Source organism: Dasypus novemcinctus, chromosome 15 (genome assembly GCF_030445035.2).
Source record: "Dasypus novemcinctus isolate mDasNov1 chromosome 15, mDasNov1.1.hap2, whole genome shotgun sequence".
Lineage (NCBI taxonomy): Eukaryota > Metazoa > Chordata > Mammalia > Cingulata > Dasypodidae > Dasypus > Dasypus novemcinctus.
The window spans coordinates 36681816-36707690 of record NC_080687.1 but is presented as its reverse complement, the minus strand read 5'-3'; the positions used below and the strand labels follow the sequence as shown (position 1 = coordinate 36707690).

General features: G+C 38.5%; 1 protein-coding gene across 6 annotated transcripts in view; it reads left to right on the top strand.

The window, feature by feature from the left end:
• Window positions 1–25875, top strand: part of FARP1 (FERM, ARH/RhoGEF and pleckstrin domain protein 1) — a 320081-nt gene that overhangs the window by 207981 nt on the left and 86225 nt on the right. For all 6 annotated transcript variants that reach the window (XM_058276487.2, XM_071208233.1, XM_004447777.4 and 3 more), the window contains exon 3: window positions 7162–7266. In XM_058276487.2, the coding sequence (XP_058132470.1) occupies window positions 7162–7266 (105 nt within the window). The remainder of the gene's footprint in view (window positions 1–7161; window positions 7267–25875) is intronic.

Here is a 25875-nt window from a genome sequence, read left to right as displayed (position 1 = left end):
TGTACCTGGAGGTATGGCAGCCACAGAGCTCCATCAGCTTCTTGATTTTATCAGCAAGTTTACCCCAGCACAATTTGGACATCAAAATTATGGGTTTGTGTCTTGAAATGGATAAGGGGGTAAATAGAGACACCCTGTGAATTAATGGTTAAGAGCAGATTTGCTGAATCTGGACTAGAATCTCAGCTCTGCTATGCACGACCTTGAGTAAGTTACTTAAACTCCCCTTACCTCCATTACCTCACCTTTAAAATGGGGACAATAATAGTACCCCTACCTCCAAGGTTAATGTGAGAATTATGGAGGTAGCATGTGTTGGTTCCTAGAACCCTGCCTGGCACATAGTAAGTGCTATGCATTGGCTCTTATTACTGTGAAGTATGTCAACCTGTACAGATAATTCACATGTGGCTACTTCCTGTCCTCACGGGTTGCTTGGGAAGAAGAGCCCTCTGATCTGCTTCTCTCTCATCCCCAGATCACAGTCCATCTAGAAGTAGCTGAAAGCTAGTGCAGACAAGATTCCACCTGGGATCCAACCAGCCTCCTCCCAGGCCCAGCCTTACAATTCCTGTTCTTTTCAGAGACCCATCTTCCCTGGGTTCCCGATATCAGGAATGTTCCCAAACTACCCCTTTTCCTTGTGGCTCCAACAAAGGATGATCATACCACCAGGGGGCTGTGGTCCTTTGGGGTGAGGTTGGAAGCATCTTTTCTCTAACATGAGCAGAGTTGTTCATGTAGGGCTAAAGTTAGGGTAGGTGTGACTGGTCTCTCTGACACTTAGACAATCATAAATACTAAAATATGAATACCCTAGTTTTCTGAAACCAGACCTCATTTAGCTCCCTCACTTGATGCAGGAGGAAACTGGATCCACCTGTTGATTTGTCCATAGTCAGCCCTCACCTCCCCCACTCCTACCCTCACCACTCACAGAAGCTTAAATTCAGATAAAAACACATGAACTAAGCTAGATTTTCTACTCCCCCCTCCCCCCCCCCCCCCAATTTCAGGGAGATTGAAATAGGAGGATGTAATTCCGTGAATCAACCTTTCTTTGATTGAATGGTCTTTAAAACGATGTTTTTGTGTCTGTAAACAATATCTAATTATATTGTCTTACTGGCATATCTGTAAGAAGTGCCCTGTTTTAGAACCTGAGAGCCAGTAAAACTTTTTCTCTGAGGTACTTTACTCCTCAGACTTTTTTCTTTTGCATTGTGAATCCAAGGCAGAATTGTTTTATTGAGGTACTATATATATATATATATATATAACATGTAGTTTACCCATTTAATGTTTATAGTTCATTGATTTTTTGGGTACATTTACAGAGTTTTAGAATTGCCAGCATAATCTAATTTGAAAATATTTTCAAAACCATACCTAGTGCTTCCACCTCTGAAGCACTAGGTATGTTTTGTTTTTTAATTGTAAATTTTCTTTAATCACAATTTTAAGAATGCACAAAGATATTTTGTGATAGTAATTAGTCCTTGATTTAAGGTAGACAGATTTTCCGGTTGGTTTAGATCTTCCCCAAGAGAAGACTTGACTTTACAGTGCAATTGGAGGGGAATAAGAGCTGGCCACAACCCTGTGGTTGGATTCTATTCCTTGGGGACATTGTAGTTCAACACACTGCTGTATTAGCTGGGTTTTCTGTCCCATGACTTTGCAGAGAAATGCCTTTGGGGTTGGGAAATGAGACCTCTTCCCAGTGTCACCCATTCCCCTGTCATAAATTTTGTAAATTAATTTGCCCCCCTCACCATCTTAGCAACAGTGACAATAACAAAGAACTTGTGTTATTTGCCAGGCCTTTTTCTAGACAATTTGCATGCATAGTTTCCTTTCATTCTCGCCTCAGTCCTGGAGAGGTAGATAACAATATCCCAAGTCTTTTCATGATTCCACGCCTCTGTTTACCTAACTAACTCCTACTCATCCTTCAAGACCCATTCAGATGGGCTTCTCTTAAGCCTTCTTAGATACTCCTCTCCCAAGGTACCCCACTACCCAACACTGTAGCTACTTTGTTCTCTTCTCTGACCTTCCACATTTTATTAATAAATCTAACAGTGTTTGCCACATATTGTACTTTAGCTGGTTATTTGTCTACATCCCCAACTGTGAGAGACATTTGAAGTACCTGGCACAGGACCTGCACAGAGTTTCTCAGTTAAAAATGTACCCCAGCTTAATGGTTTGTTAATCCTTCTACCCAGCTGGTCAAAAACTGCCAAAGGGCCGTGAGGAAATATGAGACTTTATAATGCACTAAGACTGTCTTCATCACATACTGGTGGAAGATTGATAGGTTACAGAACTTTTTATGATAGGTATTAATGGAAGGAGAAAAACCATTGGGAGAAGCCATTCTCTTCTGCTGGTTGAGAGCATACCCTGGTCATCATGAAAAAAATAGTACTTTCAGAAACAGCTCTCTGAAACCTTAGCAGGTGTAAATTTTGTAAATCTGGTTAAGCACTGTCTTAATAAGTGTCTAAGATACTATTTCAGAAAAGCAAAACTTTGCCTTGTAGCAGGGAGTGAGATTTATTTCTCCAGACTCTTTGAGGAGAGGGAGGGGCAGAGGAAGAACATATACCCCCATCCCCAGGGAGAGCTGTATCTTTACTCTTTTAGAGGACAAAAAATAAATACTTGCATAAAACTTTCTAAAATAAAATTACCTGAAGGCTTAGGAACCTTTTAAAAGCACAATTAGGCAAAACAACTCTGATTCACAAGTTTTAATAGCTTGAAGTTGTACATGAATGCATGTACTGTTTATTATTATATTAAGTGCTTGCTTGCCAGATGTTCCCCAAGAATGTAAACCTCCTAAAGTTTAATTTTATACGATTCAATGAAAATCCAGTTCAAACTGAAAAAGCAATAGGGACACACGGTTTGAAATCAGCCAACTTGTTTGTGGACTAAATTAAAATTCGAATGCCTTTTGGAAAATAATTAAAAAGTAGCTAATAAGAAAGGACTTGATAAGAATTGAATTACATAGTTTCACTGATCACTGGGGTCTTCTCCTAAATGAAACATAAATGATCACTATTTGGTTCTTCTGTAAGGTTTACACTTCTAGAATATTATAATAAAAACTGGTGGTGTATGGAGTAGGCCAGACTCAGTTTCTTAGAGGAGGTGGAAACTCAGACATCTGCTCCACCCCCAGTTCAAACACTTAGGGGCATTAAAAAATATATATTTCTTTGTAATCAGATACCTTTTATATTAAATCACTACTAACATATGTTTTCAAATGGTGCCTAGATAAGCTTAAATACACACATATATATAAATATACATATGTACAGATAAATATATAAATGTGTGCCTCTGTGTGTCATGAAGTAAGTTACTCTTTGAGAAAATACCTTTACAGATGAATTTTCCTTAAGATCTCTTCCTTGTATTCTGCTAGCTGCAAAATGCACATGCCCCCCACCCCTTGTTCAATCTTATTGACTTATTTACAGATAGAAAAAAAGAGGTAGTGGATTTGTAGCTTTGAATCCCATCATTGACTTTCAGTGAAAAGCCAGCCCCAAATGCATACTTTGTGGTTATTTCCAAAGATATTCGTTTTTAGCCCCCCCCCTCCCTTTTTTTCCCTAAACATGTAAAAGAGCTCTTTGTACTGAGAAATATTTGCAAACATGTGGTGTATACAGATGGAAATTCACTCATCCCCCCTTTTCCCATGGGATAAAGTGCTTCACTTCCCCACTCTAATTAGCTGAGTCTTCACCTCTTAATATTTTTCTAGGATTTAATAGAAGGAAAATATATAGTAAGTATTTATATTCTTGTTCTTAGCAATAGTTCTGACAGATTCTGTTGTAACACTCTTCAGATTATAAATATGAACTCACTTCCTCATTTCCTTTTAAGCTGGCATTCTTATTAGAACATTTTCTGACAATAATAAAACATAGGCCCCCAAATAATCCTCATAATCTAGCTTTTTATGAATCCACCTGTCTATGCAATGTGCATGAAGAGTTAATAAGAGTTGGGATTACCCTGTTTTTCTCTCTCTCTGTCAATGTTAAGAGTAAATTATCCCTTACCTCCATGCTATTGTCCATTGATTCTGTTCTCCCAGATATATCCTTCTACGGCCGTCAGTCCACTTTAGCCCTTTATATCCAACAAGCTTTGGCTGAACACAATTTCGTACCTTCCTGAAAATACCTTTCCTCTTGCAACTGGAAGAACTGAGCAGCTTTCGGATATCAGGTTTAGGCTCCTGTCCCTTTAACCTTGCAGACATGGAAGAGTTCAGGTTGTACAGAGTTCTGTGAAGTGATTTTGAACAGAATTACTTTCAGAGTAAAACGCAAAAACTCATTGGAAACAAGCACAAAGAAATGATGATGCATGCTGATAGAGTAAACCGTGGTAGGAAGGAAACAAAGGATACCTTTTCTTAAAGAATAAGGAGGTGCAAAAATCACTGCATGCGTGTATTAGCTGCTTCTGATCTGGTGGAAACCTTTTCCTTGCTCCCCTACTTAGATATGCCAATATAATTCTCTCTCTCGATTTATTTGTATTTACAATTTATTCAAATGGAATCATACCCTACATAGTACTTTGTGTCTGGTTTCTTTCACATAGCATAATATTTTTTAAATTATTGTATTTTTTTTTATTAGAGAAGTTGTAGCTTCATGAATTTTTATCATCATTTCTATACATGTTTTAGGCTGTAGCTGCCTGTTAACTTATTGGATGTTAATGCTCAGTCAAGGGAGCCCATTATGGGTGTATTTAAACCCCTGTAAATACTTTCTAATGCTGCTACATACTGGCTTTCCTAATAGCCCTGAATGTACGCAGTGCTCACAGGGGAATTCATGGCATGATTTATAGGTGTCTATTTTATAGATGATTTTTTGGAGCTATAAAGATAGCATTCAAACTCTAAGTTGACTTCTTAGATAAAATTTCAGTATTTTGTATAAAGCATTTATAGGAAACAATAAATTTTAAGGAGATTTTTAAAAATTGAGACCAGATTTATGTCCTTTACTAATTAAATTCCGAACATCTATTACAAACTCATCATTCTGCAGGAAGTGAATCAGTCATTTGCTGTGCTTGTCTCTGACAGAATGTGATTGGTGTTTGAAGAGCTGAGGGAATTCTGTGGGTTCTAGGATTCAACACAGTCTCTCATTATTACCAAGATAGCATGTTCATAAAAAAAAAATTCCTGCTACCTCAGTAAAGGACCCAGTTTAGATGTTTCATCTACCTCTTTTCTTCTGTGTGTTCCATAAAGTGCTTAGTTTAACACCATGTCTGTGAAGACATCCATTGTGTATTGATTTTTTTTTACTCGTTTAGACTTCCAGCATTGAGTTGGTAAGTCTCATTTTCCAGACTCTGTAAATCTAGATGAAGTTATCAAATTCACTTAGTTCCAGGAATTCTTTGGGAAATGTGAGTGCCTGCCAGCTGGTCAGATCAGTTGGTGGTACATTTTTATAAACAAATAGTAAATGTTGTTTAGAACTGTAAGAAAGAAGGATTGTGAATTTTTTGAAGGTCTTCCCTTAAAAAAATCAGTTGGTGTACAACTGTTCATCCCCCCACCCAATTTTTATAGCATTCTAATTAATGCCTACCGATTTTACCAGGATGAGAGGAGAGCCTAGAATAAGTGCTTTAGTTGATCAGGAAACTCTCTGGAGGCTGGTTTGAGGGCTTGAACCCAGGTGCAGGGGCTGGTATGGAACAGCTCATTACCACCACCACCCCTAATGTCAGCTAGCTGGGTGAATTCTAGGTGTGTGCACCATGAGCAAACCAGGACAGATTGCTGTACCAGACAATATGGTCAGTGGCCAGTAATCCATGCAGATTATAAGTCCATTCTGCTGGATAAATGCATGTGTATGTGTTGGGGGGGGGGGAGTATTCAACAGGGGAAAATAGAGGGTTACCTTGCAGTCACATTGGTCCTGCCACCAGTACAAGTGAAATGATTCTACCAGTGACTCTTGGTGTAGAGACACTGAACAATCAAGGTCTAGAGCCTGGAAAGCCTGGACATTCAGGGAGACTATCCCACATCTTTAGAGAGTTGTGTCTTCTGGATTTCAATGGTGGAGAATATTGGAGCATAAAGTGACATCTGAAAAAAAATTGTTGACACCAAAGCATCTTTCCCTGTTCCTCAGGTCATGCTGGGCAGGCTAATGGACTTGCCTGTCATTGTATTCATCAGGCTCTGACCCCTAGCTTCCAGTTATTCTCAGAGGTTACTGGTTGGTTCTGGAAATACTTTGCTCTTATCAGATGGAAGGTGAATGTATAAACCAGTAACTCCAGATGGCAATGTCTTTGAAATATTTTTCTTCTAGTGTTTGAGCTGCATAATAGGACTTGGTTTGTTTTACTGGTGGGTCATTAGAAATTCACTAGATAGAAAAGAGAAAAAGAGGAACATGATTCTAAGGGCTTTGGGATAGAAATTGTGCTCTTATAGATCATATTCCCTTTCCCTATAGACTCAGTATATAGGAAATACATATATAGTATTGATTTCAGCAGATAGTGATTAAATGTCATGATGTTGCTAGGCAATAGATAAATAAGTAATCCAAAATTTAGTTGATACTGAGGAGGTAGACTCATAGGATGGGTATTCATTTGTTTGGTCATTCATTTTAATAAAATTGATTGGTCTCTAGACATTGTAGGTACAAAGATTAACCACATGTGGCCTTTGCCCTTGATATGTATAATCTAGATGAGAATCTTTAGTTTTACTCTCCACTCAGATTATAAAAATCAAAATGCTATAGAAACATGTAAAAGAACAAATTCTACCATGTTTGTGGAGAGGGACCAAGCAAAGGCTCAGGGACTTCATCTGTCACAAGAGAAAGGGCCTGGGATTGGAGTGGGTAAAATGGCAGAGATGTGATCTCAGTGTCGGGGAAGAGCGTGAGCAGAGGCACAGAGAGCTGGAGTGGTCCAAGGCCAGCTGTGAAGGATCCAAAGGCTTGAACACCCAGAGGTTTACTCTAGTAAACCTCTAGTGAGCCTCTAGTGAGGAGGCTCAGCTGGTTTTCCATACTGCCTACCGCAGCGGGTATAACTCACTCTTGTTTCTGTTCACAGCAAAGAGCTCCAGGGAAAGTGCTGCTGGATGCCGTTTGCAGCCACCTCAACCTCGTGGAAGGTGACTATTTTGGCCTCGAGTTTCCTGACCACAAAAAGATCACGGTAGGAGACCTTCAAATTGATGTCGCAATTTTACTGCCTGTTCATTTTGGAGAAGAAAGAATTGGTAACTTTCCTTGGACATACAGAAATAGAGAGTGGAAAACACACCCAGAAAGACCTTGTTAATATTGTTTTGTAATAAAAGTAAAGCATGCATATGATTAGCAAGTTCAGAGGGGACGTGAATGAGGACTGTCTCCCTTCCAGCATGTGTGTATATATACACAAACACAGCTTTTTAAAATGAACAGATTTTTATTTTAAAATAAAATAAAGAAGCGAATAGTGTCCAATATTTCCCCCCATACCCCCCTCAAGTTATCATGGAGATTTTTTCCTTTCATTGCACAGAGTCTACTAGCTTCTCTTTCAAAGCTACATGCTAGTCCACCAAATGGAGATGTTATTATAATGTACAACCTCTGTCATAAATGATGGGATAGTTAGGTTGTTTCCAATTTTTTTGCTATTACAAACAGTGCTGTGGTGAACATCCTAGTATATTTGTGTTTGCACACTTGACCAAGTAGTTCAAATTCAAGGACATGGAATTGCCCGATCAATGATCTGACCATTTTACAGTTTGCTTTGATATGTCAAATTGTTCTACCACCAATTTGAGCCTGACATATAGGAGAATAGCATACTGGTATCTTTACCCTTTTTGGCTGATCATACTTTCTTAAGGATGTATGAGAGTCTACCTTTTATTAGTCTTCTTTTTAGTCTGTAAGCTCGTCGAAGGTATTTCCATTTATTATTTCCTTCAGTGCATACTGACTGTCTAGTACTATCACAAGTCACTGTACTACAGATCCAATAATGAGGAAAATGCAGGCCTTATATCATCAAGGAATTTATAATCTAGGAGGGAGTCAAACTTGAGTCAGTAGCCAATGCAGGGCTGTAACAAGGTGAGGAGGGTTGGGTGGTGGGAGCAGCAAATAAGGTATACAGATTCAAGAAATCCTTCTCAGGCATTGCTAAACTGAATCCCGTGAGTCCAGTAGGAATTGAAAGAATGTTCTGGGGAAAGAAGGGGTGGTACAACATGTACAAAGACTGGAAAGTCACATGAGCTATTCAGGGACCTGCAAATATGGCTGGAGTTTAGCAGTAAGGGGGAAGAGGGCAAAGGTTGGAAGGTAAACAGGGAGCCAGACCTTCAAGGGCTTTCTCTACTGTTGTTGTCCAGTAGAAATAAATTTTGAGCCATTTATATAATTTTTAATTTTCTGGCAGTCATGTTTGAAAACGAAAAGTTTAAAAAAGAGAGGTGAACTTAATTTAAAACTATACTTTCTTTAATCCAATACATCCCAGACATTATCATTTTAACATGTACTCAGTATAAAAATTATTAATAAGCTATTGTCTCTTTTTTTTCATATGGAGCCTTCATATCTGGAGTGTGTTTTACACTTCCTGCACATCTCAATTCAGACTAGCCCAATTTCAGGTGCTCAGTATTCCCATGTAGCTAGTGGCTATTGTATTGGATGGTATCATTCTAAACTGAGCTAATGTATTGGGGAAGCTATTACATCATTTGGAGGGAGTGTGATATGATCTGACTTATGGTTTGGAAGGGTAAATCCTACTGGATTGGAATAGGACAGTTGACAGTCAGGAAAGCTGTTAGGAGCTTGCAGTAATTCAGGCAGGAGACATATTTAGCCTAAACTGAGGTAATGTCGGGACTGAAGGAAGGTGGATAATGATGGAGATTCAGGGGGGAGATGTGATTCGCTAGATGAGGGAGTGAGGGAATGTGGAGTCAGAGGGGCTTGGTCTCGGGTGGATGGCAATCCTGATCACTTGAGAAGGAAAAAATCGAGGGGTAGATGATGTCCAGAGGTAAAGACAGTGAGGTCAGTCCCAGGCATGTGGCGTTGAGGGTATCAGCACATATTCCAGTAGAGGTGTCCAGCTGGCAATACCAGTAGGTGTATTTCTGGAGTGCAAGAAGGAAATCTCAGCTGAAATTTGGATTCAAGAATCATAAGATTATTTTAAATAATAATTAAAGCTGTGAAACTGGATGAGAGTGTGGAGTCTAAAGAGAAGAGGGCCATAGATAGTGTATTAGCATTTAAGAGATGAATGGGCAAGAAAGAACTCTTGAGGAGGAGGGAGCAGAAAAACCAGGAGGGGAAGAAGTCACGAGCCAGGAAAGAGAAGCTTTCAAGGAAGGAGGGGCCAGGAGGAGAGTTTGTACCTCCTTCCTCTGCCTGCTGCTCAGAGTGGGTGGGAAAGAGTGACTCTGCCTTGCACTTAAACATGAAGGTACATCTTGCTTTCTTGACTTATTCCCACCTCCAAACACCCTGTCATTTTCTAGTCCATACATTAAATATTAAGCCTCCCCAACTCCCAGGTCTTCATCCAGCATGGTTTATGGCTATATACCTGACAAATTTAAATCAGCATTTATTCATTTAACAATTATTTTACACCTACACACCAAGCATCATACTCCACACTATGGAAGACATGATAAAAAAAATGACAGCACCACTTTGGATGGACTTTATCCTTTATTAATATGTATCAATAAAATTGATTTGCTTAAAAAATTTTTTTTAGTGTGGACAGCAAGAAGTTCCCATTCATTGAGAGTACACAGCTTAGGAAGAGAGAAAGGGAAACAATAAAAACACAATGTAGGAAGTCCTATGGAATATGGTTTCATAAACATTATGTTAAAATGACGATTCTTACAACATGGGAATATGTGTTATCTCATACCATTTCTAATAGCTCTGGTAAGTAGCAGTATTTGCTTTGCAGTTGAGGGTGCTATTCTGAGATTCTGAGAATTGTCGCATATCTGGATCAACCAACTAGTTAATGGAAGAGCTAGGATTCTAACCATGTTCTTCTGACTCCACGTTCAGTGCCTTTTCTGTAGCCCGTGGGAATTTAAAATTTATTGACTCTTCCTAGGCATTGGGGGGGCAGGTGCTGATGCTGGTGCCGACATCTTCAAGTTTTTGCAGGTTTGATTTTTATTATCTCGTTCCTTTCTTACAATGTTGTTGAAGAATGCACTCGGCTTCCAAATACAGAAAACCCCACTAATGGTGACTTAAAGAAATAGGTGTTGATTTTTGCTCACAAATAAAAGCCACCACATGAGTGTTTACTGTGGGCCAGCAGCATTCTAACCGTGACTGCAAGAGCAAACAGGACTGAGTACCTTCTCATGGCACTTGCGCTCTAGAACAGGGGTCAGCCAATTTTTTCTGTCAAGGGCCAGATGGTAAATATTTTAAGCCTTGTGGACTGTGCAGTTTCTGATGCAACCACACAACTCTTTCATTGTAGCACAGAAGCAGCCAGAGACAATGTGCAAATGAAGGGTCATGGTCGTGTTCCAATAAAACTATATTTACAAAAATAGGTGGCTGGCCTGTGGGCCATTGTTTACCGACACCTGCTCCAAAGAGTAATATTTCATTTATTCATTCAAAGACCTATTACCCTTTTTCTAGGAAATGGCTAGGAAATGGTAGGGCTGGAATTCAAGTTCAGATCTGTCTAAATATAAGATCGTGCTCTCAGTCACCATCCTGTGCTGTCCACATCTCTATATTTTAGTCTGTCAATTATAAAGTCCCAATATGAGAGTTAATTGGATATAATTTTTTTTTAGTTGTTTTTGGCAAAATTCACCTTTTGGTGTTAGAAGATGGTGGAATATGACTGGGGGCAGGGCATAAGGAAGCCTTTGGAAAGTGTTAACTACGGAATTTATCATTTTATTTTACTACAACTATTATTATTACTTTTGCCAGGCTTTATTTGGGAAGCGGCTTGCCATCTGCCAGACAGACAGTTTGGTCTCAAAATGCCCAGACGTGAGACTGTCATGACTGGTTTTACCCAATTATCTGTCTCTGTGAGGTGGGGAAACTAGTGGTCCCCCACAGTGCTTGACAGGGGAGGGTTGCAGCTCTTTTTTCCTAGGTGGTAAGTTGTTGAATTCAGGCCGTTTTGCATTCCAGCTCAGCCTTCTGCTCATCTCATCAGTTCTGTCATGTAAATAACCCAAGTCAGAACATTATTTATAATAAGGGTTTGAAAATGATCTCCACCGACTCTGACGTGTTTCTCAAGGTTGGAAGTAAGCTAGTGGTAATTACTGAATAATCAATTACGCTCATCCCTTAATCACCAGGTCCTGTGACTTGTCAAGGAATACAGTTGGTATTGGTGTTGGTGTGAGTTTGTCCTTGGATCCAAGCAGCCTCCTCACAGGATCGCCCCAAGGAAGTAGAGAATTCTTTTCATCAGCTCTTTTCTTTATATTTTGGACTTTCCATGGCAAAAACATTATTGATCCTAGGAATCAAAATCCTGTACTTAACATGCCAGCTAATTGGTGCTTAGATTCTGAAGGCTGGGAAAAGGCCAGAAGGATTGATTTGGCTGGAGGGGTGGGGGGCTTGGGAGCTAACTGTCCTTGAGAACCAACTCTGTGCTACATGCTCTGCAGTAAACTTAAATGCATCTCCTGTCTTAGTCAGGTGAAGGGTGGAGAAGCACTTTTTTTTTTTTTTTTGTAAAGAGTCAGATAGTAAATATTTTAAGCTTTGTAGGCCAGACAGTCTCTCTGGCAAGTACTTACCTTGGCTATTGTAGCATAAAAGCAGCCATAGACAACGTGTAAATGAATGTGTGGCTGTGTTGAGTAAAGCTTCATTTATGGACCCTGACATTTGAATTTCACGTACTGTTCATGTGTCATGAAATAGCCTTCCCTTTTTTTTTAAGGAGGTACCAGGGACTGAACCCAGGACCTTGTACATAGGCAGCAGGCACTCGAATACTTGAGCTATGTTTGCTCCCCAAAATATTAGTCTCTGGATTTTTTTTCCCCAACCATTTAAACATGTAGAAGTCATTTTTAGCTCATGGTATTTTGGGGTCTGCTTTATAATATTCCTCCAAGGAAGGTATTTATCATCCATATTTTACAGTGAGCAAATTCAAAGAAGTAACTTGCCCAAAACTTAATAAGCTGCGTAACTGTGTATAACCAGGATTTCCACGTGGGCCTACCTTAGCCTGTGCCCTCCCCAGCACACTTGGCTGCCGCTCATGAGATTTCAGGGTCTCGAGAAGCTGCGCTGGCCTTATAGCAGAGACAGATAAGTAAGATGGATCATGCTGGTCTCTTGAGCCTAGTGGGACGAGCTCTGGATTGTGGCCTATGAATCTCTGTTTGAACATTTGCTTTGTCATTTAGCAGCTAGATAGGTTCTTATTTGATTTTGTACTTTATCTGAAAAATGGAGTAATGAGTGATTAATATACAAGGTTTTCATGATGATTGAATGAGATACTTTCCAACGATGAACGCAGCAGGGTTTCTGCCACGTTGTAAGCACTCAGATATCCTAAACAGAGGGAAGCAACAGGGCATCTGAGGGACTTGAGAAGAAGAGAGCCCCCACAGAGCCACTTTGTAGCCCCTGGAAATCTCAGAGCAGCAGCTGAAACTGGTCAGGCCTAAGGCAGGGGTTCTTCAACTCCTCAAGCTCAAGGTGTGTGAGCTTGAATTGAAATTCAAAATAACATTATTCTTGTGGGGACGCGTTGGAGTGGGTGTGATATATTTATTAAATAATACACAGTATAGTGTGGGCTTAGTAAGGGGTCTTTGGTTTTCACTTGACTGGCAATGGGGTCCGTGGAACATAAAAAGTTAAGAACCTCTGTGTAGCAGTTTGATATGGTTATGAATTCTAAAAATAGATAATTGGATTATGTTTGTAATGTGGTCTGTACCTGAGCGTGATTAAGTTATGATTAGGGCTTTGACTGGGCACATCATTAGGATGTTGAGTCCCCACTCCTTGATGGGTAGGGACTCACAGATAAAAGATATGGCAAGGAAGCAGATTTGGCCCAATAGATAGAGCTTCCACCTACCACATGGGAGGTCCAGGGTTCAAACCCAGGGCCTCCTGACCCATGTGATGAGCTGGCCCACATGCAGTGCTGACACACTCAAGGAGTGCTGTGCCACGCAGGGGTGTCCCCCGCATAGGAGAGCCCCACACACAAGGAGTGCGCCCTTCAAGGAGAGCAGCCCTGTGTGAAAAAAGCACAGCCCACCCAGGAGTGGCACCACACACACACACACAGCTGACGCAGCAAGATGACTCAGCGAAGAGAGACACAGGTTCCTGGTGCCACTGACAAGAATACAAGCGGATACACAGGAACACACAGGGAATGGACACAGAGAGCAGACAATGGGGGCGGGAGGAGGGGAGATAAATAAATAAAAAATAAATCTTTAAAAAAAATATATATATATATATATATGGCAAAGGACAGAGTTGAGGGTTTTGATGTTGGAGTTTGATGCTGAAGTCTTAAGCTGGAGCCCCAGGAAGCAAGCTCAAAAAGGAAAGAGAAGCAAGGCCCAGAAAGAGAGGACCTGAGCCAGGAGAAGAACACAGAGGAATAGAGATGGCTCCTTAGACATAGCAGAAACCCCAGGGAGAGAGACAGAGCCATTCACCTGATATCTAGAGCTGACCTTGTGGAGAAAACAGAGGCGCCGAGCACAGAGGAACCCAGGAAGCCTGAACCCTCACAGACTTCAGCGGCCATCTTGCTCCAACATGTAAAAATAGACTTTGGTGAGGGAAGTAATTTTTGCTTATGGCCTGGTATCTGTAAACTCCTATCCCAAATAAATACCTTATATAAAAACCAACAGATTTCTGGTATTTTGCATCAGCACCCCTTTGGCTGACTAGTACACCCTACCTAAAGGAACTGGCCAGGGGCTGGAAACAGTCTGTCTCTAATCTACCACCCTAGACAGGACGCCACTCCAGAAATGGATCTATAGTTGAATGGGGTAAGGACAATAAAGAGGAATGAAAGAGAAGGGAAGGAAATACAGCCAGGAAATCTCTGAAGGCAAGCCACCAAATGTAACACTACACAAAGACAATAGGAGAGGGGGCTCTGTGAGGTTAGAAAAGCTACTCTGAATCATGCTTTCTTCTAAAACATTTAGGAAACAATTTTCACATAAACATGAGTAAAAGAAAGGTATCAAGGTCATAATGATATTTAAAAAAACAAACAAAACCAGACTGTGTTCCTGTGATGAAAAAATATGACGCTCTTATGGGCTCGCCATAGGCACCAGGCCTGAGTGTGACGAAGCTGCTGGAACCAGCCATCACTTTGCAGAAGAATGTGCTTGATGGTACCACGAGTGCAAGCTAGCAAGATGCAGATTCTGGGAAACTCTACAGACCAGCAGATATAACTGTAAGCAAAAGAAAGGGATGGAGAAAGAAGCTATAGATTAAAAGATACTGAGCAGATATAATTTTTTTTTCAAATAAGGAAGACTAAATTACAGGGTTTAAATATGCACCATTTGGTGAAAAAAGCAAGAAATGTAAGAAGGGGTTACTATAAAAGTCTGGAAGGGGCTTGCTTTTAGAGGGAGGGAAGGGATTGCTTGGATTTGGGATGGGGCAGCTGGCAGAGTTCTATTTCTTGACCTAGGTGATGGTTAACAAAGGTATTTGCTATTTAATAATTCACTAAGCTATAAATTTTTTTCTGTGTGTAATTTTAAGCATGTGGGGTTTTTTTTTAATGTTTTAAAAAGGGGAAAAAATTATAAAAGAGAAGCAAAGTATAGTATAAAGGGGGGAAATCCAATTAAGTAACCAGAATCCCCAAGTGAGATCCTTTGAAATGAATTTTCAAAGCTAATGCAAATTAGGCAGATAATTTTTTAAAAGTCAAAACTGAGCACTTGATGTTTTACAAGTACTTAGCCTGAGGTTTATTGCTGAGCCATTCCTAAAAGGTAATGGTCCCCAAAGGTTAAAGTTTCCCTCCAGGCACAGGCTCCCCCAGACCCCAAGCTTTGCATTATAGTTTTAAGTCTTGATTTTATTCCAAAACTTTCCTTCATATGTACCTGGGATTTCAAACACTACTTATTGAATTCAATAGACTTACCTATGGGGATAGCCTGTACTACCTTTGATTTTTCACTCCGGTTTACAGATTTTTAGTTTCTTTTTTTTTATTAACGTTTTCCATGTAAATAAACAAAAACATATTCCACAATTTTCTATTCAAATTTTATTCACACATTCCTTCAACAAGCCAGTGTCTCTAACAAAAAAGATGGTGCGACTAGATTAATAGAGGTTTAATGGGCATAACCAGGTATGAAGCATGATCCTGGATTGGATTTTAGTTTTGTCAGGTCAGGAGAAGAGATATTCTTCAGTCAGCTGGAGAAATTTGAATGTGGTGTGAATATTTGATGAGGGAAATTTTACAAAATGGAAGGTAGAAAAAAATGTAGGATATAGAACAAAACAGTACAAATTCATCTTGGTTTTAAAAATGTGTATGTTTTCATACCCACTCACATGCAAAGAAAAAAATCTGAAAGGATATACACTAAGGCAGTGGTTTTTAAGGCATCGTTTCTAGACCAGCAGCATTGTATCACCTGGAAACTGGCTAGAAATATAAATTATTTGGTCCCACCCTGATCAGATGACTGATTAGACACAGGGGTGGGAGGGTGAGGGAGGTATTTTAACAAGTGCCCTTCCGATGATTATGATGCATGCTCATCTTTGAGAACCACTTCACTAAGTTGTAAACGGACATATCTTGGTGGTGGCATGAATTTTTTCCCCTATTTTTTGCACATCTGTACTTCCCAATTTTCTATAAGGCACGTGTATGAATTTAATAAATATTATTTTAAAAGTAATAGATTTTAGGGGCAGCCAACAAATTTTGTGTTTTATTTTCTTTCAACTTTAAATACTTCCTAATTTCCCTTTGTATTTCTTCTGTTTTTTGTTTTGCTTTGTTATTTTAAAGATTTATTTTATTTATTCCTCTCCCTTCCCTCCTGTTGTCTGCTGTGTCCATTCACTGTGTGTTCTTCTGCGTCCACTTGCATTATCCTGCAGCACTGAGAAACTGCATCTCTTTTTTGTCACGTCATCTTGCTTGCATCAGCTCTCTGTGTGTGTGTGGTGCCACTCCTAGGTGGGCTGCGCTTTTTTCACACAGGGCAGCTCTCTTTGTGGGGCACCCCTCCGTGGAGATACCCCTGTATGCCATGGCACTCCTTGCATGCGGCAGCAGCACTGCATGTGGGCCAGCTTACCACATGGGTCAGGAGGCCCTGGGGATCGAATCCTGGACCGTCCATATGGGAGACGGACGCTCTATCACTTGAGCCACGTCTGCTTCCCTGTATTTCTTCTTTGAACCATGTGTTATTTAGTTTCCAAATATATGAAGATTTTCCACTGATATTTTTGTTAATGATCTTTTAAATTTATTCTGTTGCTACCAGAGAATGTATTTGTATGACATGAAAACTTTTAAATAATTTACAGATTTTTTTATTTTTTAGTGACCCAGAGTATGGTCTACTTTGATAAATGTTTCCTGTGCACTTGAGAGGAAAAAAAGACATTCTTCAGGGTTGAATGGAGTACTCCGTATATATCAATTAGGTCACATTTATTGATAGTGATGTTGAACTCTTCTCTGGACTTACTAATTACTGCTTACTTGTCCTATCAATTATTGGGTAAGAGGTTTTGAAATTTCCAACTGTTATTGTGAATTTGTCTATTTTTCTTTGGAGTTCAATCAGTTTTCCTTCATATATTTTGAAGTTCTATTATTAGGTGTATGAGTACTTAGGACTGTTACATCCCATTGATTAATTTATTCCTTTACCATTAAGAAATTACTTTCTTTATCTCTGACTAATATTTTCTTTATTCTGATATCTACTTTGTCTGATACTATATAGCCACATTGGTTTTTATTTTTATTTTTTAATGTTAGTGAGGATTTTTTACTTTTAGTCTGTTTGTGTCCTTTTATTTGAAGTATATTTTTTTATAAGGTCTTGCTTTTAAACCCAGGCTCACAATATCTGTCTTTTAAATTGAGATGTTTAGACCATTTGTATTTAATGTGTTTATTGAAATATAGTTTAACTCTGTCATCTTTTTGTTTTCTATTTGTCCTGTCCATTTTTTGTTCACTTTTTCTGCCTGCCTTTTGGTGAAATGAATACTTTTGTTTATTCCATTTTATTCCTTTGTTGTTTTTTAACTATAGGCCTTTGATCTGTAATTTTAGCAGTTGCTTTAGGGTTTAGAGTATACATCTTTCACACCTATATATAATTTCATACCTATTAGAATGGCTACTATTAAAAAGTCAGAAAACTGAAAATGCGGATGTAGAGAGATGGGGAACGCTTATTCACTGTTGGTGGGAATGTAGAATGGTACAGCCACTGCGGAGGACTAATTACTTCTATTTCTCCCTTCCTGATCTTTTTGCTATTGTCATATATTTTACTTTTATTTAGGTGATAAACCCCACACTTTTTATTTTTGTTTACCATCAATTATCTTTTATAGGGATTTAAGTTGTAAAAAAATGTATGTATTTACCCACATAGTTACCATATCTTCTGTTCCTCATTCTTTTTTATAGACTCAGATTTCCATCTGGTATCATTTTCCTTCTGCTTGAAGGAGTTACCTTGACTTTTCTTGTCATGCAGATCTGGGGATGAATTCTCTTAGATTTATATATGTGGAAAAGTCTGTCTTTCGCCTTTTTTTCCCCCGTGTTAGCATTCTAAGATGTGTTTTCTCTCCATCTCACTCCTTTTCATTACTTTAAAGATCCTCCTACTACATTTTAAATTTTTTTGTAAAGATATTTTTTTCTAAAGTTTTATTTTATTTTTTATTTCTCTCCCTCTCTGCCCCCCGTTGTCTGCTCTCTGTGTCCATTCACATTCTTATCAGCGGTACTGGGAATCTGTGTCTCTTTTTGTTGCATCATCTTTCTGCGTCAGCTCTCCTTGTGTGCGGCGCCACACCAGGGCAAGCTGCACTTTTTTTGTGTGGGGCGGCTCTTGTTACAGGGCTCACTCCTTGAGCATGGGGCTCCCCTATGCGGGGGACACCCCTGTGTAGCATGGCATGCCATGCGCACATCAATACTGCGTGTGGGCCAGTTTACCATATGGGTCGGGAGGCCCCGGGTTTGAACCCTGGACATCCCATATGGTAGGCAGACTATCAGTTGAGCCAAATCTGCTTCCCCCCCACTACATTCTCACTTGCATTGTCTTCAACAAGAAATCTGTTGCCATTCTTATCTTTGCTCCTCTATACATGTGTCCCTTTTTCTATTATGTTTTTAAGATTTTTCTCTTTATTCCTGTTTTGAGAACTTTGATTATGATGTGCCAGCATATAGTTTTCTTCATGTTCTTAAACCTGGAGTTCACTGAATTTCTTGGATCTGGTTTATAATATTCATCAAATTTGGAAAAATTTTAGTCATTTTCTTCTGATGCTTTTTTTCATCCATTCCCCCACCTCCCCTCTTGCTATTAGCTCTCCTTTCAGGACTTCAGTTACACATGTATTAATGGCTATTTAATGTTGATCCTACAGTTCACTGATGCTCTGTTGATTTTTCTTTTTTTAACAAATAAATTCTATTGATACATATTAATAAAGCATAAATCCATTCCAAAACATGCAGTTGATGATATTTGGTATAATCATAGTTGTGCATCCATCACTTAAGTAATTTTTAGAGCATTTTATTATTCCAATAATAATAATAAAGAAAAAACAATCAAACAAAACTCATCCCCTCTCAGTCTTTCTGTGCTTCCCTTTCTGTACATAGCTACTATTCAGCTTCCTTCTCTGTAGTATATTTGTATTTTGTAAAGCAGTATGCAATATCACCTATACATGAGGTTTCACCATATCATACAGTACCATGTTACATTTCTTAGCTTTCTTTCTAGTACCATAAATGTCCTTAGACTTTCCCTTTTGACTACTGTTATACCCATATAATAGCTCTGCTAATCACAAACACCATGATGTACTCTCACTATTTCCATTCATTTCCAAAGATTTACAAACAACCTTTTAACCAATTCTGCACAGATTAGTCCTGCTTTCCATTTGCTCATTCTATTTTCTGGTGACCTATATTCTAATTATTATTTCCATGAGTTTAAATAATATATTTAGTTCATAATAGCACAATCATACAATATTTGTCTTTTTGTGTCTGACTTCATTCAATGTAATGTCCTCCATGTTCATCCATGTTGTTATATGCTTCACAACTTCATTTCTTCTTACCACTGCATAATATTCCTTCATGTGTATACACCACAATTTGCTTACCCATTCAAGTTGATGGACACCAGGATTGTTTCCAACTTTTGACAGCTGTGAATAATACCACTATGAACATTGGTATGCAGATGTCTGTTCTTGTCACTGCTCTCAGTTCATCTGGGTATATACCTAGTAATGGTATTGCCAGGTCATATGATAAGTCTGTATTCAACTTCCTTAGGAACTGCCAAATGGCTGTACCACTCTACATTCCCACAAACAGTGAATAAGCCTTCCTATCTCTCCATATCCACATTTACTTTTTTCTGACTTTTTAATAGTAGCCATTCTAATAGGTGTAAAATGATATCCCATTGTAGTTTTGATTTGCATTTCCCTAATTGCTAGTGATTTTGAACATTTTTTCATGTTTCATCATTTGTATTTCTTCAATGGACAATTGTCTTTTCAAGTCTTTTGCCCAGTTTTTAATTGGGTAGTTTGTCTTTTTATTGTTGAGGTATATGAGCTCTTTATATATCATAGATATTAACCCTTATCAGTTATGTGATTGCCAAATGTTTTCTCCCTTTGAGTAGTGTTTACCCTCTTCACAAAGTTCTTTGAGTTGTAAAAGTGTTTGATTTTGAGAACACATTTATCTATTTTTTCTTTTGTTGCTCCTGCTTTGGGTTTAAGGATTAAGAAACTACCACCTACCAGAAAATCTTGAAGATGTTTGCCTACATTTCTTTCTAGAAGTTTTATGGTTATCTCTTTTATATGTTGGTCCTTGACCATTTTGAGGTGTGAGATAGAGGTCCTCTTACTTTCTTTTGGATATAGCTATCCAGTTCTCCAAGCACCATTTGTTGGATAGACTGTTCTGGCCTAGCTGGGAGAGCATGACCGCCTTGTCAAGAATCACTTGACTACAGAGCCAAGAGTCTATAGTTGAGGTCCCAGTTTGGTTCTATTGGTCAATCTGTCTGTCTTTATGCCAGTACCATCCTGTTTTTTACCACTGCAGCTAGGTATTATAATATGCTTTAAAGACCGCAAGTGAGAGTACTCCAAATTGTTCTTCTTTTTAATGACATTTTTGACTATTCAGGGCCCTTTCTCTTTCCAAATAAATTTGATAATTGATTTTTCCATTACTGCAAAAAAAGGTCTTTGGGATTTTTATTGGGATTATGTTGAATCTGTAAAATAGTTTGTGTAGAATTGACATCTTAACGATATTTAGTCTTCCGGTTTTGGTATTAGGGTAATGTTGGCTTCATAGAATGAGTTTGGTAGCATTCTTTCCTGTTCAGTTTTTTGGAAGTGCTTGAGCAAGATTTGTATTAGATCATCTTTGAATGATTGGTACAATGCACCCATGAAACCATCTGGTCCTGGGCTTTTCCATCTTTGGGAAGTTTTTAATGACTGTTTCAAGATCTTCATTTTTGATTGGTTTGTTGAGGCCCTCTATTTCTTCTATTTCTTCTTGTGTGTTTCTAGGAATTTGCCTATCTTGTCTACATTGTCTACCATTGTCTAGGTTTTGTTTTGTTTTTGTTTTTGTTTGGGGTGGCCAGGGATTAAACCTAGGTCCTCATAAGTAGGAAACTGGTGCTCAACCACTGAACCACATCAGCTCCCTTGAGTTGGTTTTTTGGTTGTTTGATTGCTTGTTGTTTGTGGGCTTTTTTCCCTCTCCTTGTTGTTACTTTGTGTTTGTTTTTAGGAGGCACCGGGAGCTGAACCGGGACATCCCATGTGGAAAGCAGGTGCTCAACCGATTGAGCCACATCTGCTCCCTAGGTTTTTTTTTGGCATTTGGTTGTTCATAGTATCCTCCTATGATCTCTATTATTTCCAGGGTAATGAGAATGTCGCCTTTTCATTTCTGGATTTATTTATTTGTTTCTTTTCTCTTTTTTCCATTATCAGTCTAGCTAAGGGTTTGTCTATTTTGTTGATTTTCTCAAAGAAAACCCACTTTTGGTTTTGTTGATTTTTCTCTATTGGTTTTCTTGTTCTGAATTTCACTTATTTGAGCTCTAATCTTTACTATTTCTCTCAGCTTGGTTTGGGATTAGTTTGCTGTTCTTTTTCTAGTTTGTCCAGGTATACAGTTACATCTTCAATTTTAGCTGTTTCTTTTTTATGTAGGCTTTGAGAACTATAAATTTCCCTCTCAGCACTGTCTTTGCAGTATCTCATCGGTTTTAATATGTTGTGTTCTCATTTTCGTTTATCTCAAGTTATTTCCTGAATTCTCGTACAATTTCTTCTTTGACCCACTGATTAAGAATGTGTTGTTTAATTTCCATATATTTATGAATTTTCTTTTTTTCATCCATTATTGATTTCCAGCTTCATTCTGTTTTGTATAATTTCAATCTTTTTAAGTTTATTGAGACTTGTCTCCTGACCAACATATGGTCTATCTTGGAGAAGGTTTCATGAGTGCTTGGAAAGAACGTATATCCTGCTGTTTTGGCATGCAATGCTCTATAAATGACTGTTAGGTCTGATTCCTTTATCATTTTATTCAAGATCTCTGGTTTTTTATTTGTGTGTGTTTTTTTTAAATCCTCTGTACAGATGTTCTATCCAATACTGAGAGTGGTGTATTGAAGTCTCTGACTATTATTGTAGAGACGCATATTTTTCCCTTCAGTTTTTTTTTTTTAATTTTAATTGCCTTTTTAAAAAAAGATTCATAGATCACACACAAAAATTACATTAAAAAAAGTAAGAGGTTCCCATATACCTCACACTCCACCCCACTTCTCCCAAAATCTACAACCTCTTTCATCATTGTGTTTTCATCATTGTGTTTTGACAGTGTGTGTCTCAAGTATCTTGGGAAGCCCAGGTTGGGTGCATAAATATTTAGTATAGTTATTTCTTCTTGGTGAATTTCCTGTTTTATTAATATATAATGACTTTCTTTATCCCTTATAATGGTTGTGCATTTAAAATCTAATTAGTCCAGTATTTTTTTATCCATTCTATCAATCTTTATCTTTTGATTCGGGAGCTCAAGCATTAACATTCAGTGTTATTACTGTAAAGGCATTTTGTCCTTTGGCTTTCTGTTATCATATTGTATTAGAATCTGTCTTTTAACCCTTTAAGTTACTCTTCCTAATAATCTTCATTTCTAACTCTTCTCCAAGTAATTTACCCTTGTGTTTTCCTTTCAGGCTGCAGCACTCCTTTAGTATCTCTTTTAATTCTGGTCTTTTGGTAACATATTCTATTAGATTTGGTCTGTCAGTGAAGACTTTGAATGCACCCTCATTTTTGAAGGACAGTTTTGCCGGAGGCAGATTTCTTGGCTGGCAGTTTTTCTCTTTCAGTTCCTCAAATACATCATAACCCTTTCTTCTCACCTCCATGGTTTCTGAAGAGAGTTCAACTCATAATCTTATTGAGATTACTTTGTATGTGTTGCTTTGCTTTTCTCTTGCTGCTTTCAGAATCCTCTCTTATTTCTGGTATTTGTCATTCTGAAGAGTAGGTGTCTCAGGGTAGGTCTATTTGGGTTTCTTATGTTTTGGATGCGTTTTCCTTCTTGGATAGTGATATTTATATCTTTCATAAGGGTTGGTAAATTTTCAGGCATTATTTCCTCACATATTCTTTCTGCCTTGTTTCCATTCTCTTCTCTTTCTAGGACACCAGTAATGCATATGTTTATTCATTTCACATTGCCATTTGATTCCCTGAGATCTTGTTTCATTTTTTCCATTCTTTTCTCTTGCTGTTCTCCTGTCTTTTCTAGTTTGGATGTTCTGGCCTTGAAATCACTAATTTTGTCTTTGAACAATTCATACCTGCTGTTATGTGCTTCTAATGTATTTTAAATCTCCTGTAGTGTCTCTCATTCCTGTAAGGCATGTTAGTTTTCTTTGCAGGCTTTCAGATTGTTCCATATGCTCACCTAGTGTCTTCATAATATCTTTTAATCCTTTAGCAATATTTTTCTTCAGTTCTTTGAATTGATTTAGTAGATTTGTGTCACTATCATTGATTAGTTGTCTTAGATCCTGTATATCATCAGAATATTTGGTTTGTTCATTTGGCTAGGCCATTTCTTCCTATTTCTTAGTATGGATTGTTATCTTTTTGCTAATATCTAGGCATCTGAATACTTACTGATGGACAATTTCTCTCTCTTGCCTCTTTTTTTCACAGCTCTTCTTTGATATTTGGTTCACCTTATCCTAAGTCTTTAAAATTGCCAAGCTTAAGTTATCAAAATCGGGCACAGATTTTCTCCCAGGAGTTAGGGTACAGAGAGTCTCAAAGCAGTTTTTGTTTGTGCAATTTCCAGACCAGCCAGCAGGTGGCACTCTTCAGCACACCTTTCATCGGATTTGTTTCAGTCTCCACTTTTCTGTTTTGGTCTGGTCAGAGCCAAGATTCAAAGTATGCTGTGCTGGCCAAATTCACTGAAAGGTACCCCCCTGATTCCCTCTTCCTTTTTCCTTGTAACAGCTGACAGGGAGGAAGGCATCTGTTCCCCTCTCAGTTGGCTGCAGTGAGACAGGGGGTGGGAGAGGGAGCCCTTTGTCTACCATGGGTGTTTGGTATCACACCTTTGTTGTTGCGGATTCTTTGTCTCTCTCAACCCCCTGGAAACACTGTCCTGGTATGCTGATCCCCAAAGCAGTACCCTCAGATAGCTTTTGCATCTTTCTCCATTGTTTTTGTAAGAGTTGAGCCCTGCCTACCTAGTCTGAGGCCATCTTCCCAGAACTCCTCCACTCTCTTAATTTTTTAGTTCTTCTCTTGTGTTTAATTTTGAATTGTTTCTAATGCCAAGTCTTCAAATTCATTAGTATTTTCTTTTGCAGTGCCTAATTTGCTATTAATCCCATCCAGTGTATTTTTAAAATCTCACACAATCTAAATGATTTTACTTCTAGATGTTTAGTTTGGGTCTTTTTAAAAAATGTCTTCCATTTTTCTGTTTGACTCTTTGACTCTTTGACTATAGCTACAACTATTTTAATGTCCTTGTCTGCTAATTCTAACAACTGTCATTTCTAGATCATTTTCAATTGATTAATTTTTTGTATGCCATTATAGGTCATATTTTCCTGTGGCTTTGCATGCCTGATGCTTTGGGGATTTTGTTGTTGTTGTTGTTTTTAATTGGATACTAGACCATGACTTTTACTTTGTTTGGTGCTGGATACTTTTTTAATCCCTTTAAATTTTATTGAGTTTGTCCTTGGATGCAGTTATTTGGAAACAACTTGGCCTTTTCAGGTCTTGGTTTTAAAGTTTTTAGGTGAGACTACAGTATTGCACAATCCGGGGCTAATTATTCCTATTACTAAGGCATAGTTCTTCAGTATTCTACCCAGTGCCCTATGTCTTAGTTTCTCAGCTGCTAAAACAAATGCCATACAGTGGTACTGGTTTACATAACAGAAATTTATTGACTCACAATTTCAGAGGCTAAGAGGTTGGCTTCCTCCAGGGTTGCTATGGTTCTGGCTGTCCAGTCCTTGAGATTCCTTAACTTTTCTGTCACATGGTGATGTCCTCTCCTTTATCTTCCAGGTTAATTGACTTCCAGTTTCTACTTCTCTATGTGACTTTCTCTTTAAACATTCAGTAATAAGATTAAGGCCCAACCTGATTCACTTGGGCCATGCCTTAACTTAAAATATCATCTTCAAATGATCCCATTTATCATAGATTCACACCTACGATAATGGGTCAAGATTAAGAACATGATTTTTCTCTGGGGCACATAATTCAGCCTGCCACACCCCATGAGTCATGAGAGTAGAGTTTTCAGTCTGGCTAGTGGTAGTAGGTAGTATTCCTGGCCCTGTGTGAGCACTGGGACTGTTACCTCTAGTCCTTCCCAGGGGTTCTTTTCTAGTATGGGGTTGTTTCCTAACACATGTGCACTGATCAGTATTCAGCTGATTCCTTAAGGGCAACCTTCTGCAGATTTCCAAGGTTCTCTCTATGTGCAGTTTTCTCCTCTTGGAACTCCGTCTTGTGACCATTAGCTGCCTTAGTCTCCTTGAACGCTTAGCTCTATCTGCAGCAGTGTAGGCATCACATTTTTATCTTCCTGTTTCTCAGGAACTGCTTTTTCTTGTTGCCTCATGTCCAGTATCTTCAAATCTGTTGTGTTATGTGTTTTGTCCATTTTTTGACTGTTTTAGGTGGGAGGGTAAATCTGATCCCTGTTACTCTATTTTGACCAGAAGTAAAAATTTCTAAAAATAGGGTTTCTACAGAGAAAGCCACACTTAATGTTTAAATATAACCGAATGTAAAATTGAATAAAGTAATTTAAATTAATGTGAAATGTGTACTTAGATTAGTACATGCAAACATTTCAAGGTAGCATTATTTCTTCTAG